General features: G+C 48.2%; 1 protein-coding gene and 1 pseudogene across 1 annotated transcript; one reads left to right on the top strand and one right to left on the bottom strand.

Moving 5' to 3' along the window:
* Positions 1-1,913: 1,913 nt before the first annotated feature.
* Positions 1,914-14,155, top strand: LOC120639940 (annotated as a pseudogene).
* Positions 14,156-14,524: 369 nt separating this feature from the next.
* On the bottom strand, positions 14,525-20,369 carry LOC120639829 (protein NRT1/ PTR FAMILY 5.10-like). Its single transcript, XM_039915766.1, has 3 exons — positions 19,005-20,369; positions 18,696-18,913; positions 14,525-16,029 (listed from the first exon to the last, which is right to left on the bottom strand). The coding sequence occupies exons 1-3, from the start codon at positions 19,294-19,296 to the stop codon at positions 14,728-14,730; spliced, it is 1,812 nt and encodes a 603-aa protein (XP_039771700.1). The 5' UTR covers positions 19,297-20,369; the 3' UTR covers positions 14,525-14,727.
* Between the last annotated feature and the right edge of the window lie 349 nt (positions 20,370-20,718).

Below are 20,718 nucleotides of genomic sequence, written 5' to 3'. Positions count from 1 at the left end.
ACTCTCCATCCTGCCATGCCGCTCCGTGTAGGAACCCCTACGTACCTACCTACTATACTTCTGGCTGCACTGCACTACACTGCCTTGTTCTCAGATATTTGGATGACGAGTGATTATTTGACAAACTAGTCTTGCTTTAGTGCTAATTAATTAATTAATAACATTGCTTTGTGATGCCTTATTGCATGAGCAGGCTTCGGCAACTGGTGCAATCCGCCACCTTGCTTCCCAGCTACGAACGAGGACTACTGTACGAAGGAGCTCTGCCCACATGTGTGCATGGTGAGCGGCCATATTGTGAGCAATGATGCCTACTGCAAGAAACCTAAAAAGGGCGGTGAACCTATATGGCTATGCTGCTGCCCACCACCACGTTGAGTCTTGTTGTAATCCACCATGCGCGTGCCTGGTGGAAACCTAAATAAAATCTGCTCATCTGTCGATCTGTTAGCAAGTACTCCCTCCGTTCCAAATTATAAGACATTCCAACTTTTTTGGAGAGTCAAACAATTTTATGTTTGACCAAAATTATAAAGAGGATCACAAACGTTTGTAGCACCAAATAGATATATTATGAAAATCTATTTAATGAAGAAAACTAATGATACTTATTTGGTATTATGAATGTTAGTCCTATATTATATAAATTTGGTCAAATTAAGATGCTTTGACTCTCGAAGAAAGTTGGAATGGCTTATATATAAGTTGGAACAGAGGGAGTATCTGTTATCAGATCTTATCGGTGTTTTGCTTCCAAGTTACTCCCTCCATTCTCTTTTGATAAGAGTTATTTCACCTTAGCACCATAACAAGGGAAATAACACTACTTATCATCTGATTACTCCTTTCATTTGTTTGCCTCTTTCCATCCTGTTTTTCTGCCACGAGGGACTCAATGCTGCGGGATTTTTAATGCACGGACGGACTCATTGAAAACTAAATCTATCCTGGATATTGTTTTGTTTCCCGTGCCTAATCTATACTATAAAGAGCAATAGAATTGAAAACAATTTCCACCTAATTTTACACACATATGTACCCCTCACAAAGGGTCAACCTGACAGGCAAAAGAGTTTGACAGGAGGGTTGAGACCCATTATTTCCATCAAAGGAAAATGTTTCTGTCGGTTCTCAAAAGTTTTCGAAATCGCGTGTAGCACTTACCCACCCGTCATCACCACCCCTACTTCCTCATAAGCATTTTGGTTTATTATACCTTAAAGTGGATGAAAGTTTTTGTGGTATGTTTAAGTTTTTTACTAAATAATCATTTTTATTGAAATTAAAATTCTTATTTACTAGATTTGGTATAAATATAAAATTATTATTTATTAATCTTTATATGATTTAAAAATCTTGTTTGATATAGTTTTTTTAAAAGAGCTTTGTTACAATGCTTTTAAAGTTGGTATTAGTGGTATTTGTAGGCACTCACCATCATCCATTGCCAAGGCTTCCGTTTTCATTCCAATTTTCAAAACTGAAAAAGCCTGGCCATGAACTGAAGGAACCACAATCGTTTTCCCTGCCTCTATCAGCGACCAAATACATGAACAATGAAGGCGCATGTGTCTGACCTAAACGCCGAGATCGACACCCACAGATTGGGATGAAATTGGAGAGTGCATGGGAAGGCCCTGCATATGAACTCGCTTATGACATGGTGGCATGGTGTGGACACTGATGAAGGTGTTGGTCATTGTTTGTTTGATTTTGTTAGAGTTTACTGCCGTCCATGCTTGGATTAGTTTCTGGTGACTTGCGGTGGTGTAGGTGGTTCTCAACAAGATGATGCCGATGCAGATGTACGGGCTGTTGTACGTGGACGATCTGTCGGAGGTTCCTGCTGGTAATGGAACAGCTTCCGCTGTTGATGGAGGAGCTGCCGGGCATGGACAGACGTGCTGCCGGAGATGGAACACATGAAACTGTTGATGGACGAGGTCCTGAAGCTGCTACAGTTCAAGGATCTGTTGGGGAGAGCAGGGTAAGTTTCCAGTGTTGCCATGTTGCTGCTGGTAGCCGTCAGATTGTGATCCGACGTTCATAAGCGGGTGGGTAGTAGCATATAACTAGTAAAACACCGAGCATTAGTCTCGGTTGGTAAAGTACAAAGATCTCTAAATCTCTAAAGACCAACCGATACTAATCTGTAGAGACAAAAGGGTACCCTTTTAGTTCCGGTTCAATAATTGGGTCTAAAGACTCCTCTTTAATCCCGGATGGTATTCCCACCGCGACAAATGCTATTTTGCGGAAACAAAAAAAAAGCACCCCGTCGCTGCCCTGGCAGCTCACCACATCAAGCTCGATCCAATTCCATCAGCACATCGAGCTTCAATTCCACCGCAAACAATCAAATTTGAGAACATACAAACCAAGAACAAGACCCCACAACATTGACCTCAGATTCCACCACGAACAATCACGAGCATTGAATAAATCAATTTGCACAAGACCTCACAACACAAGAATTTGATTCACTCACAACACATGAATATGAATTAGATTGACTCACAACTACCGTAGGATTCATAATACATTCACAAGCACAATCACAAGAACATACATTCACTACGCCGCGCCCGTGGCTGATGTCATGCTAGCCTCCGACCCACACCTGCCCGCGCCTAAAGGGGTTGGATCAAAGGTCGTTTATCTACTAGTGTATAGATACACATACAGATACCAATACACACACACACACATACATATATATATCTATATGTATGTATGTATGTATGTAGATATACATATACATACATATACAATGATAAAGATATAGGTACATATGTAGATATAGATATACATGCAAATACAACGATAAAGATAAATAAATAGATATAGATACAGACATACAAAGATAGAGATGGATGTAGGTATATATATATATATATATATATATATATATATATATATATATATATATATATATATATATATAATTTGATAGGAATTGTACATGCCGTTATCCTAGTGAGGTGTTCTTTCTATTAAAAAGCACCAACAAATGCCAAAACAGATTAGTCCCTATTCACAGGTGATATACCATCCTCACCTCTGCTGCCTCCCAAATTAAAAGCTAAAGGAAAGCATAGAAGCGCTCTCTTGGTTAATACCGCCATCAGCATGAGAAGGATTGTGCACTACTTGATGGCCACTTCATTCGTGTTTCTTGTGATGATTTCGACCAACTCTCCATCCTGCCAAGCGGCGTGCAGGAACCCCTACGTACCTACCTACTATACTTCTAGCTGCACTGCACTGCCTTGTTCTCAGATATTTTCAGATGACGAGTGATTATTTGACAAACCATTCTTGCTTTAGTGCTAATTAATTAATAACATTAATTGCTTTTTGCTGCCTTATTGCATGTGCAGGCTTGGGCCCCTGGTGCAAGCCTCGGCCACCTTGTTTCCCAGCAACGAACGAGGACTACTGTACGAAGGAGATCTGCCCACATGTGTGCGAGATGAACGAAATTGTGAGCAATGGTGCCTACTGCAAGAAACCTAAAAAAGGTGGTGAACCTATATGGCTATGCTGCTGCCCACCAGCGCGTTGAGTGTTGTTGTAAGCCACCACATGCATGCCTCGTGGAAACTATATAACATCTGCTCATCGATGGATCTGTTAGCAAGTATATATATCTGTTATCAGATTTGTCTGGTGTTATTCTTCCTAGTTACTCTCTCTCTCTCTCTCTCTCTCTCTCTCTCTCTCTCTGTCTTGCGGGTATCCTCAATTCTCTTTTGATAAGATTATTTCACCTTGGCACTATAGCAAAGGGATCGGAAATAACCCTGCATTTGTTTTCCTCGATTAATTCCGTCTTGTTTTTCCACCACGATGGACTCGTTGTGCTTTTTAATGCACAGACGGACCCCATCGAAAATGGATCGACGCTGAACATCCTTTTCTTCCCTAGCCTAATCTCCACAGTAGTTTCTTAATTCCGTTTCCCCTCTGCGTATAATCTAATGCTACCACGCCTAATCTCCGCGCTAAAAAATTCCTCGGCTCTTTTTTTTTCGGCTGCGCAAGATGCAAGCACAGTCGGCTCTGTTTTGAATCCAGTTTTCAAAACTGAAGGAGCAGCATCGGTCCACAGTCCTTTCTGCCTCTATCACTGATCAAATGAACCATGGTGGCGCATGTGTTGCCCCTAAATTTCCTGTTTATGGTGGTGTTGATCGACTAATGTTTCAGCTTGAAAATGTCCTGTTTATGGTGTTGATGGGGACCTGACGCTGTTGGTGGAATTGCCGGAGAGCAAAGTATATATGAAATCGGCTTTAAGTTTTTGGATGGCTACAGTGTAAAGGTCATGTCTGATCAGGTTTCGGTTTACATGTTTTCTTGTATGGCTGTGTTTAGATGGAGTGAAAAGGATGCGAAAAGTCGCATCGGACACTGTAATGCACTGTAGTACTTTTCGTTTGTTTGTGGTAAATATTGTCCTACCATGATCTAACTAGGCTTAAAAGATTCGTCTCGCAACGTACATCAAAACTATATAATTAGTTTTTTTATTTACCTACATTTAGTACTCCATGTATGTGTTATTTGCTATATTTAATGTTTCGATGTGATTTTGATGTGATGGAAAGTTTGGATGTTAGGGGGGGTTTTGTGGGATCTAAACACACCCTATATGGTGTTGTCAAGGGTGTTACAGTAACACTAGTGCAGATTTTCATGTGTATGCATTTGTCGGATGTGCTACAATAGAGATTTTCAGGTTTCTGACATTGTTGGATATGATGTGCTATAGTACACCATGAAGGCATGAACACTCTTTAGGTGTTGGTATTTTATTTTGCTGATGTGCTACAGCACACCATGAACACTATTTAGGTCTAAACTCTAAAGCTTTGGTCATGATTCAAATTTAATTTGTTTTTGAAGATTCCAATGGGAAAACAGAGGATGTACTACTCGGATGAATTAAAAATCATCATTTATTTAGAGTTGTTGGCAAAGATAGATCCACATGTTTTGCATCATGGAGTATCTAGGCATGTTGCAAAAAAGTTTAGTGTGCATGTTAAAGTTGTGAAACATGGTGGGCTAGGTATTTAAAACAATATTGTTAGAAATAGACTTGGAAGCCATCAAAATTGCACCTTCGAACCACCACACTGTTGGTGATATGCCCAAGAGCCCATCATCACAATACGGTTTAAAGGCCCAAGTGGATATTGATCCAAGAGGGATTAGGGTTACTAATGGGCCTATGAGATAGAAGCCCATTAGTACGCCCTATATATATGAGGGAGGGGCTAGGGGGGCGATGACCTGAGCCGCGCCACCTCCCTAGCCGCCGCCCTTGCCGTGCGTGCGGTGCTAGCACACCGACGCCCGGCGTTTCATCCCCGTACGTGTGGACTCCGTGGAGGCGCTGCTGCGACTGCTGCGCTGATCGGCTGCTGGGATCAAGTACGAGGAGCTCGGTTCGTGGGACGTGATCGACTACTTCCTCTACATCGACGCGCGACTTCTTCCGCTGCGCTGCGCGTCTAGTGGTAACGATCTATGATCTTCTACTCGCAAGTATCTTGGGTTTATGCGGTAGTGATGCTAGCGTAGCCTACCCGTTTCCCTTCAGTGGTATCAGAGCCATCTTGCGTAGTTTTTGGTCTGGATCTTTTGCATATAGGTGATATGTTGTTGTAGTAGATTGGATCTATTACTTTTGCACGGTTTGATTAGATCAATTGGTCATAAGGGGTTAAAACTGGAGCGAGTTGATTGCGCGGCATATGACAAAAGATTAGTTTGTGTTCTTTCTCTGTTATGCATACGACATGTCCCTACCGGCTGGAATCACCATCGGAACTAACTGTGTGCATAGTCAGCAGATTGAACCAACAGATCAAGGTCATGTGTAGATGCAGTCTTCTCAAGTGCAAAGTTTGCACGGTCAAGGTGATTGACCTAGTGAAAATTGAGGCATTATGAATGGCTCGGATTTGAGGTGATGCGATCACTCTGATGAGATTTTCATAGGGATTCCATAGATGCGATCTGTGTAATTCCGTGAGGTTTTCAGGGCGCTCGCTGTAGCGGCTTCCCAAGCGCTAATTTGGTAGAACACGTCGTACGCCTAACTTGTTTTTGCAGGGTGTGATGTGAATGGTATGGCCTCAATGTCATGTGATGATGTATGTGATGATTTGTGCGGCCTGCGTGTCGCAAGTTAACACAACCGGGTTGAGGTTGCACCATTATTGTATAACGACCTGCGTGTCGACTTGTGATGTTTGAATTCTCATGTAATTATTTCACTAGCTATTAGATGTAGTAGCTTAGTATTTTTTTCATGGAGGCTTCAATCATGATGGCGATGATGATCACCACAAGACAGGACGGATGGCAATGGAGGTCACCTTGGAGCCATGGCGATGGTGCCCATTGTGATGCAAGAGGCCATACTATTCACAATATAATATGATTATATGCTTGTGATGTTTATTTTCCTGTCATACTATTCTTTCATGCTTTTACATATGGTGGATACTTTAATCATGATAGAATAGCTTCCCTCAGAAAAGGTTGAGTTTTTGATGCCTTTTACCAATAGCTGCACCTATAAATTTTGATCGTTGTGTGGTAGGTTTACCAAAGTAGAGTACCCTCAGCTATCACTTTTGTATAGGGTGGATGTCGGACATTCACAAGCATAGTATTGGTTTACTCAGCAAAGCTATCAAAACAGTTTTGGGCTTTAAGGCATAGGGTTGGGGCCGGGGCATTGGATGCCACCCAACAAACAAGAGTCGCATAGAGATGTGATTAGTAATTTGTTACTTACCTGTATCACTAATTTTCTAGCCGTGATGCTAAAGCTCACTAGAATTTTAGTGATTATGGATCTTGAACCACTATATGTCATTAGAGGGAAGATGACTTTGACATAGTAGGTTGTCTTTTGTTAAATCAGTTAATGAAAGTCTTTACATAAACTTAGTGCTGAAATCTTGCTTTACTTTAATGTTGTAGATCATGTCTGCCAGTAACAATTCCGCTTTCAATTTGCGTTCTGTTCTTGAGAAAGAAAAGTTGAATGGAACAAACTTTATTGATTGGTACCGCAACCTGAGAATTGTTCTCAGGCAAGAGAAAAAGGAGTATGTTCTTGAGCAGCCATATCCTGATGATCTCCCTGACAATGCAACTGCTGCTGATCGCAGAGCTTATGAGAAGCACTGCAATGACTCACTTGATGTCAGCTGTCTGATGCTCGCCACCATGTCCCCTGATCTGCAGAAGCAGTATGAGCATGCGGATGCTCATACCATGATCGAGGGGCTGCGTGGGATGTTTCAGAACCAAGCCAGGACTGAGAGGTTCAATATCTCAAAATTCTTGTTTGCGTGCAAGCTGGCAGAAGGTAGCCCAGTCAGTCCTCATGTGATCAAAATGATTGGTTACATTGAGACTTTGGATAGACTTGGTTCTGAACTTCACCAAGACTTGGCTACTGATGTTATTCTCCAGTCGCTCCCGGCGAGCTATGAGCCTTTTATCATGAACTTTCAGATGAATGGCTTGGATAAAACATTGAGTTAGTTGCATGGGATGCTAAAAACAGCAGAGGAGAGCATTAAAAAGAATCCCAATCATGTGATGATGATTCAGAAGGGGAACAAAAAGAGGAAGCGTTGGACGCCTCCTAATCCCAAAGGTAAAGGCAAGGAAAAGAGTTCCGGTGGTGAGTCCTCAGGCTCTAAGCTAAAGCCAGCACCTAAGGCCAAATCTGGCCCTACTTCTGAAGATAAATGCTTCCACTGTCATGAAAAGGGACATTGGTCTAGGAACTGCAAGAAGTACTTGGAGGAAAAGAAGAAGAAGAAGGGAAGTGAGACTTCCACTTCAGGTATAAATGTTATAGAAATAAATATTGCATTATCTTCTAGTGAATCATGGGTATTTGATACTGGATCGATGATTCACACTTGCAAATCGTTGCAGGGTCTAAGTGAGACTAGAAGATTTGCAAGAGGCGAGTTGGACGTTCGGGTCGGCAATGGCGCAAAGGTTGCGGTGTTGGCGGTCGGCACCTACCACTTGTCTCTACCCTCCGGATTAGTTTTGGAATTAAATAATTGTTATTGCATTCCTGCTTTGAGCAAGAACATTATTTCTTCTTCATGTTTGGAAGAAGTTGGTGATTTTAAGATTGTAATTGAGAACAAACGTTGTTCTATCTTTTGCAATGGTATTTTTTATGCTCATTGTCCATTGGTGAATGGATTATATGTTCTTGATCTTGAGGATAAATCTGTCTGTAACATTAATACTAAGAGGCTTAGACCAAATGATTTGAATCCCACTTTTATTTGGCATTGTCGCTTAGGTCATATAAATGAGAAGCGCATTGAACAACTCCATAAAGATGGATTGTTAAGCTCATTTGATTTTGAATCATTTGACACATGTGAGTCTTGTTTGCTTGGAAAGATGACCAAAGCGCCTTTCACTGGTCAGAGTGAGAGGGCGAGTGACTTGTTGGGACTTGTACATACCGATGTATGTGGACCAATGAGCTCAATAGACAGAGGTGGTTTTCAGTACTTCATTACTTTCACTGATGACTTTAGTAGATATGGCTATATCTACTTAATGAGGCACAAGTCTGAATCGTTGAAAAGTTCAAAGAATTTCAGAATGAAGTACAAAATCAATTAGGCAAGACAATTAAATTTCTGCGATCTGATCGTGGAGGAGAATATTTGAGCCTTGAATTTGGTGATCATTTGAAGCAATGTGGAATTATTCCGCAGCTAACTCCGCCCGGAACGCCTCAATGGAATGGGGTATCCGAATGGAGGAACCGAACCTTGTTGGACATGGTTAGGTCCATGATGAGCCAAGTTGATCTTCCATTGTCATTTTGGGGTTATGCTCTTGAAACTGCTGTGTTCACACTGAATAGGGTTCCAAGTAAGTCTGTTGAGAAGACACCATATGAGATATGGACTGGGAAGCGTCCCGGATTATCTTTTCTCAAAGTTTGGGGATGTGAGGCTTATGTCAAACGTTTGATGTCAGATAAGCTCACTCCAAAGTCAGACAAATGTTTCTTTGTGGGGTATCCTAGGGAAACCAAAGGATATTATTTTACAATAAGGCGGAAGGCAAAGTGTTTGTCGCTCGCAATGGTGTTTTCTTAGAAAAGGAGTTTCTCTCAAAAGGATTTAGTGGGAGCAAGGTGCAACTTGAAGAAATTCAGGAAACACCCGAAACTGTTTCAGCACCCACTAAAGATCCACGGGATGTGCAAGATGTTGCACAACCCGTAGTTGAGGCACCAGCCCCACGAAGGTCTATAAGGGCACGTCGCACTACTGACAAGCTCAACCTCCTTATTACGGAGGAGCGCCATGTATTGTTGATGGAAAATGATGAGCCCTTGACCTACAAAGAAGCAATGATGGGACCCGACTCCGACAAATGGCTTGAAGCCATGGAATCCGAGTTAAAATCCATGCATGATAATCAAGTTTGGAACTTGGTCGATCAGATTGACAGTGTAAGACCTATCGACTGTAAGTGGATTTTTAAGAAAAAATTAGACATGGATGGAAATGTTCACATCTATAAGGCACGATTGGTGGCGAAAGGTTTCCGACAAATTCAAGGTGTTGACTATGAGGAAACCTTTTCGCCCATCGCAATGCTAAAGTCTGTTCGGATTCTCCTAGCAATTGCCGCATATTATGACTATGAGATATGTCAAATGGATGTCAAAACCCGCTTTTCTTAATGGACATCTAAGTGAGGATGTGTATATGACACAGCCTGAAGGTTTTGTCGATCCTAAAAATGCTGGGAAATATGTAAGCTTCAGAGGTCCATCTATGGATTGAAGCAAGCATCTCGGAGTTGGAATATTCGTTTTGATGAAGTAGTCAAAGGGTTTGGCTTCATCAAGAATGAAGATGAGCCTTGTGTTTACAAAAGGCTAGTGGGAGCGCACTTGTGTTTCTGGTCCTATATGTGGATGACATATTACTGATCGGAAATGATATTCCAATGCTTGAAGCCGTTAAAACCTCATTGAAAAAGAGTTTTTCGATGAAGGATTTAGGAGAGGCGGCTTATATTCTGGGTATTAGGATCTATAGAGATAGATTAAAAAGGCTAATTGGATTGAGCCAAGACACGTACATTGACAAGATATTGAATCGGTTCAATATGCAAGATTCCAAGAAAGGTTCTTGCCAATGTCACATGGCATTACTCTAAGCAAGAGTCAGTGTGCTACGACACCTGATGAGCAAAAGAGGATGAGTATGATTCCTTATGCTTCAACCATAGAGTCGATCATGTATGCTATGCTTTGCACGCGCCCAGATGTTTCCTTTGCTCTAAGTGTTACGAGCAGGTATCAGTCAGATTTCGGTGAACCTCACTGGACAATTGTAAAGAGTATCCTTAAGTACTTGAGAAGAACTAGGGATATGTTCCTAATATTTGGAGGCGAAGATGAGCTCCTTGTAAAGGGTTACACCGATGCTAGTTTTCAAACAGACAAAGATGACTCCAAATCGCAATCCGGTTTTGTTTTCTGCCTCAATGGTGGGGTAGTGAGCTGGAAGAGTTCCAAGCAAGATACGGTGGCTGATTCGACGACAGAGGGCCGAGTATATTGCAGCTTCCGAAGCTGCAAAAGAAGCGGTTTGGATCAGAAAGTTTGACTTGGGTGTTGTTCCTAGTGCGTCCAGTCCAGTGGACCTCTATTGTGATAATAGTGGTGCCGTTGCACTAGCAAAGGAGCCTAGAACACTAAGAAGTCCAGACATATAGTGGCGAAAGTATCACCTCATCCGTAACTTTGTTGAGAGAGGTGATGTGAAGGTTTGCAAGGTGCACACGGATTCAAACGTTGCTGATCCGTTGACGAGCCTCTCCCACAACCAAAGCATGAGGCGCACATGAGATCTATGGGTATTAGATACTTGCATCAGTGATTCTAGTGTGCGTGGGAGATTTTGTGTCATGAGTATGTTTATGTAATGATAAATAATTGTTATTTGTTCCATGGATGATTATTTTACATTGATTATCAAGTATGTGACTTGTTCGTGAAACTCTTTGTTGAAAATGATATGATTCTAAATTATCCCTAGTTTATGTCGTTGTGTGGGACAACAACGACGTTGAGACTAGCACATGCATTAATTGATGATCATGTTTCACGGATCATGGATATGGATATATCGGATTAATGATGTGGACACATGTTGGTGAACATGGTGTTGGATTGACCCACTCCAAGACAATGTTGGGATTGTTATTTTGTATGTGCATCAGTTGTTCTTGAGTGTTATACCTACTGAATCCTTAGACCCGAGATCGCCATTGTTTCTCACTGTGTGTAGTGGTGCATCTTGGGGCTGCTAAAACGCTACTCCGTGACTGGGTAGTTACAAAAGCAGCTTACAGGTATGTCATGAAACATGGAATGGGATGTGAGCGGATCAAGATGGAATTTGCCCCTCCTAGATAACGGGAGAGATATCTCTGGGGCCCCTCGAGATAGTTGGATTTGAAAGTGCATGGTCATGCCAAAGTGATTAAAGAGTTAATCATGATGACTAAAGGTTAGTTATGAATATAATCCACTATTAGATCGAGAGAATGGTCGAGCTATCACAAAGGTGGCACGCATCTCGCTTTGAGCTTGACTGATATCGTGTGGCAAAGGGATCGGTGTATGAGTATATCTATGGTTCGGCCGATATGATCTTTATGTGTATTTGTGAGTCACTATGCCCTGCTAGGTGCCGCTATTGACTTGTGATTCGGAAATGATTTCCGATCACGACCACCTACACATGAACCTAACGGGTCACACACTTAAGGGGTTTGGAATGTTGGAAAGCTTGCATGTATGATTGTCTCTAGTGCAAGTGGGAGATTGTTGGTGATATGCCCAAGAGCCCATCATCACAATACGGTTTAAAGGCCCAAGTGGATATTGATCCAAGAGGGATTAGGGTTACTAATGGGCCTATGAGATAGAAGCCCATTAGTACGCCCTATATATGAGGGAGGGGCTAGGGGGGCGATGACCTGAGCCGCGCCAACTCCCTAGCCGCCGCCCCTCCCTCTCTCTCGGCCGCCGCCCTTGCCGTGCGTGCGGTGCTAGCACACCGACGCCCGGCGTTTCATCCCCGTACGTGTGGACTCCGTGGAGGCGCTGCTGCGACTGCTGCGCTGATCGGCTGCTGGGATCAAGTACGAGGAGCTCGGTTCGTGAGACGTGATCGACTACTTACTCTACATCGACGCGCGACTTCTTCCGCTGCGCTGCGCGTCTAGTGGTAACGATCTATGATGTTCTACTCGCAAGTATCTTGGGTTTATGCGGTAGTGATGCTAGCGTATCCTACCCGTTTCCCTACACCGACCGTCGCCACCAGCACCAACTCAGGTACTCCGCGACCCAGTACGCTCTCTCGCTGCGCTGCGGCTCCGGCCGGCGTGCGGCAGCGGCCGGGGCGCTGCTGCCCGACCGCGTCACCCCGTTCTCCTACGGCGTCGACGAGGACGCCGATGACCACCCGCACGAGGAGTGCGGCCTGGTCGGGGTCGCCGGCGACCCGGACGCGTCGTCGCTGTGCTACCTCGGCCTGCAGAAGCTGCAGCACCGCGGGGAGGAGGGGGCCGGCATCGTCGCCGTGGGCGGGGACGGCAAGCTCAAGTCCGTGACCGGGCTGGGCCTCGTGGCCGACGCGTTCGGGGACCCGTCCAGGCTCGCCTCGCTCCCGGGCCCCGCCGCCATCGGGCACGTGCGCTACTCCACCGCCGGCGCCGCCGCGTCGCTGCGGAACGTGCAGCCGTTCCTGGCGGGCTACCGGCTCGGGCAGGTCGCCGTCGCCCACAACGGCAATCTCGTCAACTACCAGGCGCTGCGGAACAAGCTCGAGGCCCGCGGCTCCATCTTCAACACCTCCTCGGACACGGAGGTCATCCTCCACCTCATCGCGACGTCGCTGTCGCGGCCCCTGCTCGCGCGCGTCTGCGACGCGTGCGAGCGCCTCGCGGGGGCCTACTCGCTCCTGTTCCTCACGGCCGACAAGATGTTCGCCGTGCGCGACCCGCACGGCTTCCGCCCGCTCGTGATGGGCCGCCGCCGGAACGGCGCCGTCGTGTTCGCGTCGGAGACCTGCGCGCTGGACCTCATCGACGCCACCTACGAGCGGGAGGTGCAGCCCGGGGAAGTGGTCGTGGTCGACCGCCGCGACATGTCGGTGGCCTCGGCCTGCCTCGTCCCGCACCGCCCGCCGCGCCTGCGTCTTCGAGCACATCTACTTCTCGCTCCCCAACTCGGTCGTCTTCTCCCATGCCGTACACGAGCGCCGCACCGCGTTCGGCCGCACTCTCGCCGAGGAGTCCCCGGCCCCGGGCGCCGACGTGGTCATCCCGGTGCCCGACTCGGGCTTCTACGCAGCGCTCGGGTTCGCGCGCGCGTCGGGGCTCGAGTTCCAGCAGGGCCTGATCCGGTGGCACTACAGCGGCCGCAGCTTCATCCAGCCGACGCAGGCGATCCGCGACCTCGCCGTGAAGCTCAAGCTCGCCCCCGTGCGCGGCGTCATCGCCGGCAAGAGCGTGGTGGTGGTGGACGACTCGCTGGTGCGCGGCACCACCTCGAGCAAGATCGTGCGGCTGCTCCGCGACGCCGGCGCGCGCGAGGTGCACATGCGAATCGCGAGCCCGCCCGTGGTGGGATCCTGCCTCTACGGCATCGACACGCCGAGCGAGGGCGAGCTCATCTCCAACCGGATGGACCTGGAGGGCGTGCGCAGGGAGATCGGCAGCGACTCGCTTGCCTTCCTCTCTCTCGGCAAGCTGCACGGCATCTACGGCGACGAGGCTGGGGACTACTGCGACGCGTGCTTCTCGCGCAAGTACCCCGTGCTTCCAACTCTGGCCGACCCGGCCGCCGAGCCCGAGGAGTGAGGCGGTCAGCAGGTGAGCTCTGCTGCTCCCCTGCTCTGCACCGGCTGTACTTGTAGGTTTGTTAGATTTTGTTGTGGTCGAACAATTTTGTCTGCCTCAAGGGTGTTGCTGAAAGGTTACTTATCGATTTGTTCCCTTAAGCTGAAGTACCAAATTACCAATAAGATCAGAAGATTAATACTTATCTTGTTTGTGACCCCAACTAGCGACAACGTTTAGCTATGCCAAAACCTGGGTAATTCCAAATTGAGTGCAAGAAAATGGCAAAAGTCCAGACTTTGTGTTTTTCCATGGCATTGCAAAATTTTGGCTTCAAACCCAGCGGATGCGAGTTTCCTGGGCAGGACCCGCCGGTTTTAAATATGGCTTGGCAATTTGGCATATTGGGAACCAAACACACCCTATAAAGTTTCCTCTGCACATTTTTATTCTTCGTGAAGCAGCTAGCAACTATAGCCTGCTTCACAATGAATCAACATTGACTTCGTTATTGAGCCCTATGGCCATACTGTTGCTGTCATTGACTCACTGTAATGCGTACTTGTTCACTGTCTTTACCATCTCCCAAAGGTTGAGAGTTCTTTCACTGTAGCCTGAAGGATTGTGCTGTTTGTGTGCTAAACATAGTCCGTTATGATTTTGCCAGAACACTGAAGATTAAGGAATTTTGTTTTATTCTATTTTTGCTCTTGCCATCTGATGTGCTAGTATGCACAATCTTAGCTCCATATACATATGCATGCCTCTGTCCATGAATCAATGATTGTTGCCTGCCTTGGTCCTGTAAACGTAAGACGTCGAGAAATAAGTGAAAGCAAGAAGCTCCAGCGCGGAGAGCGCCGCAAGCAGCAGGTAGAAGTAGTCGAGGTGCCCCCGGTTCAGGTCGTCGGCAAACCAGCTCGCGCCGCCGTTCCTCGTCGTAATGCTGTCGATGACCGTGATGAGGAAGCTGCTGATGAAGCTGCCGACGCCGAGGACGCTCAGGTAGAGCGCGAGCCCGAGGCTCTTGAGCGCGCCGGGGACCTGATCGTAGAAGAACTCCTGCATGCCGACCATGGTGAACACGTCGGCTGCGCCGAGGAGCACATACTGCGGCACTATCCACCACAAGCTCATGGGGACCGCCGCGCCGGAGCCACCATCCACCAGGCAGGCGTCCCTCGCCGCCCGCAGCCTCTTCATCTCCACCAGCGCGGCGACGACCAGGGTGACCATGGCCAGAGCGATCCCCGTGCCGATCCGCTGCAGCATCGTGACTCCCGAGGGGACGCCGGAGACCCTGCGCGCCACGGGCACCAGGACGCGGTCGTACAGCACGATGCAGGTGACAATGCTGACGCCGAGGAAACACTGCAGCGCTGCGGGGGGTATCTGGAACGACGGCCCGACCCGCCGGTCCAGCGTCCCCGCCTGCTTGGTGAAGAGCGTTGGTGGCTGCGCGAACACCACGCCGTAGAGGAGGCACGTTGCCCAGATCGGGAACAGCCTCGCCATCCCGTTCACCTCTTCCGCGAGCACCGCGTCCTCCGCGAGCTCACCGTCGCCGCGCTCCAGCTCCGCCGACCAGGCTTTGTTAGACCTCTTCCTACAGGCGACGAAGGCCTTGCCGACGAGGGAGAACGTGGCGGCACCGCCGTTGTTGTTGCCGCTTCCTGAGCCGTAGAACCGGTAGGTCCTCGTGCCAAGCAGGAAGATGGCGAGCGCGAGCAGCATGACCATGGATGGCACGCCGAAGCCGAGGGCCCAGCCGACGTTGTCTTGCACGTAGCTCATGAGCGCGATCGTCACGGTGGCACTCCCACAGAGTCCGAAATACCACCAGTTGAAGAAGGAGGCCCGGGAAGGGGACTCGTCGGGGTCCGTCGCGTCGAATTGGTCCGCACCGAAAGCCTGGACGCAGGGCTTGTGCCCGCTCTGAGCGATGGCCACCAGGTAGAGGGAGATGTAGAAGGCGGCCGTCTGGACGGAGGAAGGCGGGCATGCCCCTCGGCTATCGACGGCCACACCGCATTGTTGAGGTGATGGGAACATGGATGAGAGCGTCAGCATCCCAAGGCCCTGCAGATTCGCCAAATTTGGATGAGGAGGATGGTCATTTGATGCAGAATTAAAGCTTGGGACAGTTGTCCACAACAAGATCAGCTCGCACTATTTAGCGATAACTGATGCACTAAAAACAATTTGTGAATAATTTAGACATGTAAGTCTTCGTGTGGCAATATTTCGACAGAAAAATGAGGGAGAAGGCCTTAACGCAAATTAGAGGGATTTCAAGCATTCTGTAATTGGGTCGTAAGAAACATCCTGGGAAAATCTACATACTGCACATGACTGCAATATTATGGTATTCATGCAACAACGCTTTGTTAAGTGGCACCACGTCCTATGAAAACTAATCCTCTTGTACAAACTTTGGAAACTCCAATTAAACCCACTTGATCCTCATCGGATGACTCCCTTTAGAGGTGGGTTCATTTAGCACTTACCCCCCCCCCCCCCCCACCGTGAGCAAAACTAATCACTGTTTTCTGGAAAACCCCCCCACCTCATTCCCCTCCAATGGCCATCGCCCCTGCCATGTTTCTCCCCCGAGTCAATCTCGTGGAACTCCTTCGCCCCGACCTCGCCCCTTTGCCTGTGGCGCTCCGCCGGCCATCGCCTGTCACGAGGCGCCGCCCCTTGCCCGTGGAGCTCCGCCGCTCGTGATGCTTCGCCACCCCTCTTCCATCTACCCATGGTGAGGTCCGCTCCGCCTAGAGAAGAGTCAAGTGCCCTGCTCCATGGCGGATGGCAGGTCTATGGCGGACGGGAAACGAGTCGAGCGCTTCGGCGCCCCTCGGCGGGAAACGACGCGGGCTGTCGCCCCTTGGCGGTCGAGCGCCTCTCTGGCGGGCAGATAGACTGACCGCCGCCGCAACCTACGAGGAAGCCCTAGGGTGGCGCTGTTAGGTGGTGGGCGGCAACGCTGTTGTAGTTGGAGGCCGGCAGAAGCCCTAGGGCATCGACGAGGGCGGTGGCGTCTGTGACGGACACGTCGCGTGGTGGTTTCGAAGGGAGGGGCGCGGTGCAAAATGCGCAGGCCAGGGTGGGGGAGAGGTGGACACCTAAGTGCAAAATGTCCCCACCTCTGAAGGGAGGCATCGGATGAGGATCCTGTGGGTTTGATTGAAGTTTTCAAAAATTGCAAAAAAAATAATTTTCATAAGATACGGTGCCTTGTTAAGTTTGACTTTTGATACTCTTTGAACATGGGTACTACGTTTTTATTGCGATGATTTATTGGAGAAACAATGATTCGAATAAGGTACGCAGGACGGACCATTGTTACCCAAATTAGACTTGGCGTGATTCGACTTGGCTCCCCATTTTTCGTTGGTTCCGTTTCTAATTCGAATGCGACCACCGGCCGATACTTCTCTATTTTTATTTGCCTCTGTTGTCAGGCTGGGCTGATCGAAGGATACAAGGCAACCCTTTCTGCTGAAGCCGACGCACTGAGAACGACGGCTGAACGAACCAAAAGGCCTCTCCAGATAAGATACGCGGAGTGCAACAGTCATGTTGAAAATCGGAGCAGTTTTTACGCAGTACAAGGACGTCGCGTAGCCTGTAGACTGTTGAGTCCAGAACGCTTACACGAAAAACAATACTAGAGTTTTATCGTTTCTTTTTTTCTTTTAGTCATGTTTGGATAGGGGGTGAAAAGGTTTTCATGCCCCTTTGAGCATTAATTAGTAGTATTAAATGAAATCTAATTACAAAACAATCTCCACAATTATGATACTGTAGCATGTGCTGTAACTAATAAGGCTTTTGCCGCATGATTAGAGAATAATTAGGGACGGTTACTGTAGCATTATTGTAACCAATTATGGTGGAACTTAATTCATTAAATTCGTCTTGAAAAGTTACACTCATCCATAAAAAATTTTACAAATAAACTTTGTTAGTACTCCATACATGCATTCCTCTTTTTGTGAAAAAAATTTCAGGGGGCTAACCAAACACGGCCTTTGGTACAAAACAATAGGATAGATGCTTCTGCGAAAGAACAGCTGGGTTTGCTTCTACGCGTCCGGAACTCCGGACAGAACAACGCACGGATCAGCTACAGCCGAGCTATTAATGGTACGGTTAATTTGCTGATATCTGTAATACTAATGCAGTCTATTACAAAATCTCTTCACAAATTAGTGTAATTTTTCGCGGTGAATCTAATTATAATAATTAATTGATGATTGACTACAGTAATCATTCTCTAATCACGCGATCAAAAATCTTATTAGATTTTTCAAGGTTTTTAGCCCGGGATTCAGTAGTTAGTTTTGTAAATTACTTTTATTTAATATCCCTAATTAGCTGTTTCTAGGAAGCAACCAAACAGGCCAGCGAAGTGTGAAGTGTGGGAAAGCAGATTGCATCTGCATGGGCGTCAGCTTGGCTCATGCCAACCATTACTTGTCTGCTTCTCTGAATCTATCCGCTCCCAATGAAAATTATCCCGACGGATTATTTCTCCCACCGCTGCGCGGCTTTATTTCTCCCATGCGCCTCTCGTGAGGAATTTCTCTACACTATACTGCGCTGGATGACATGACAGCGGAAAGTGATGCACGCGATGAAATTGGAACCAATAAAATATGCCGAAAATATGCACGCGATAGAGAGAGAAGTTCAGCGAGATGGTGAGATCGAGGAGGAAGAGGAGGGGGGGTGGAGCTGACCATGATGTAGAGCACGGAGGAGGCGACGATGGTGCGGTAGCGGCCGAGCCAGGAGTCGGCGACGGCGGCACCGAGCAGGGGCAGCATGGCCGCGGCGCCCGACCACGCGTTGACGGCCGCCGCCGCCGCCGCCGTGGTCTGGCCGAGCGGGCCAGTCAGGTAGTTGATCAGGTTCGAGGAGATGCCGTAGTACGCGAACCGCTCCGCCACCTCCACCCCTGCAGCGCGCGCGCGGCTCTTTCACCGGTAAGGCGAGAATCATCGAATCGGATCGAGGTCGAGTGCGCGCTGGGCGAGATCATGGCTTACAGATTATGAAGAGCGCCGACTTCCAGCCGCCCTTGGACGGCGAGCGGCGGCGGGGGAGGAGCGGGTCCGTGGCGCCAGGGCCCGACTCCGACGCCATGGCTGGCTGGCGACTGAGGCAGGTGCAGTGCCTTCTCGGCGAAGGCGCGCTCTCGAGGAGTTGACGAAGCGCAAGCGGTGGGCTGGGCACGGGCTTGTGGCAGGTGGGGTGTCCTGGAAAAAAAATCAGACGGACCCCGGTCCATGACCATGAGAGCCCCCGTCCCCGTGCGACCCCATCTCCGATGCCACCCATCTGCCTGGTGTCCACCAAATTGTTCCGTAATAGCTGTGCTATTAATTGTCTCCAGACTCCACGCACTTACGTCACCACCTAGATATTAAGTTGATTTCTCTTTTTCATATCTATTTTTCCCATTAGATTCCGTAATAGCTGTGCTTTCATTTGTTTTGTTTTCAGATTTGCTGGTTTAGTTTTTGAAGATGTTCATATAGCTAGATTTGCGCTCATGCGTTCGTAGAGGTAAAAGCGAGTGCATATGAATGTTTGAGTTGTAATGTATATTAAAAAAATTATATTTATTCAATCTCGTAATTATAAAATAATAAAAAGTAAAAAAAGGCACGGAGCATACATTCGCAAAAACAGATGAGTACTCGCGCACGCTCGTGAAGCAAACTGGGCCTCTTAAAAATGACGGCCCAATAAAACACCAACACCGGGCACCACCTTCTATGATGATGATGATAAATCTAATCCTACTCGCGTATGTTACCTCCAACAGCGCCCTGGACTTGGCCTGGCATGCTAATTTCCTCTTGTTCAGGCGGACCGACGCAATACCTGCCTTTGATCTCAGAGCTACAGGGTCTGTTTGGTTTCTCGACTTATTCTAGCCTGGCTAGAATATGGAGCCAGGCCACTCCAAGCGTGTCTAATATTAGTCAACCACTCGTATTTGGTTTCTTGATCAATTCAAGCCTGGCTAGTTTGAGATTGTGTTTGGTTGCCTGTACATTTGATATGATTACCGTGTCTTGGATGTTGGGTGAAGTTACCAATCCTGTTTCTCTCGCTGGTCGACCTCGATGACGACGGCGAGGTGCGGTGCTAGCTGCAGGCCATGATGGCTGGAGCCCGAGCACCACCGCATGGGGTGCTCCAGGGAGGTCCGCGCTTGCCGCGCAGGGACCGTGCAGGGAGGTCCGCCCCCTGCCATTAGCCTCTCCCTCGACGCTAGCCGCGCAGGGAGGTCCGTCCCCCGCCATTGGGTGCTCCAGCGAGGAGCTCCGCTGACCGTGTGTGGGTCCTCTCGCCGGCTGCGGTGGCGCGCCGCGGGCCGCTCGTGGGGGTTCCCTCGATGTTGACCGCGCGGGGAGGTCCGCCCGCCACCATGGGGTGCTCCTGCGGGCAGTCCGCCGGCCGAGCGTGGGCGCTCCCGCCGGCTTCGCGGTGGCGCGCCGCAGGCCACTCATGGGGGCTCCCTCGATGTCGGTCGCGCGGGGAGGTCCGCCTGCCGCCATGGGGTGCTCGCGCGGGCCTGCGCGAGGAGGTCTGCCGCCCGCGCTAGGTGCTCTCGCCGGCCCGCGCGAGGAGGTTCGCCGGCAGCGCGTGGGCCTCCCGCCGGCAGCGCGGTGAGCTCGATATGGGGGGGAGCGGCGGAGAGGTTCAGGGGTGGTGACTGGTGAGCGCACGGAGGGTGAGCGCGAGTCGTTT

Source organism: Panicum virgatum, chromosome 7K (assembly GCF_016808335.1).
Source record: "Panicum virgatum strain AP13 chromosome 7K, P.virgatum_v5, whole genome shotgun sequence".
NCBI lineage: Eukaryota > Viridiplantae > Streptophyta > Magnoliopsida > Poales > Poaceae > Panicum > Panicum virgatum.
The sequence above is the reverse complement of the archived record's forward strand: the minus strand, read 5'-3'. Positions and strand labels throughout refer to the sequence as shown.

What these genes read in the sequence shown, in the direction of transcription:
- LOC120639829 (XM_039915766.1), bottom strand. Translation starts at nt 19,296, where the DNA reads ATGGGTGGCATCGGAGATGGGGTCGCACGGGGACGGGGGCTCTCATGG. An exon ending in GTCGGCGCTCTTCATAATCT is followed by an intron (nt 18,914 to 19,004) that starts GTAAGCCATGAT and finishes CGCGCGCTGCAG; the next exon opens with GGGTGGAGGTGGCGGAGCGG. An exon ending in CCTCCGTGCTCTACATCATG is followed by an intron (nt 16,030 to 18,695) that starts GTCAGCTCCACC and finishes GCGAATCTGCAG; the next exon opens with GGCCTTGGGATGCTGACGCT.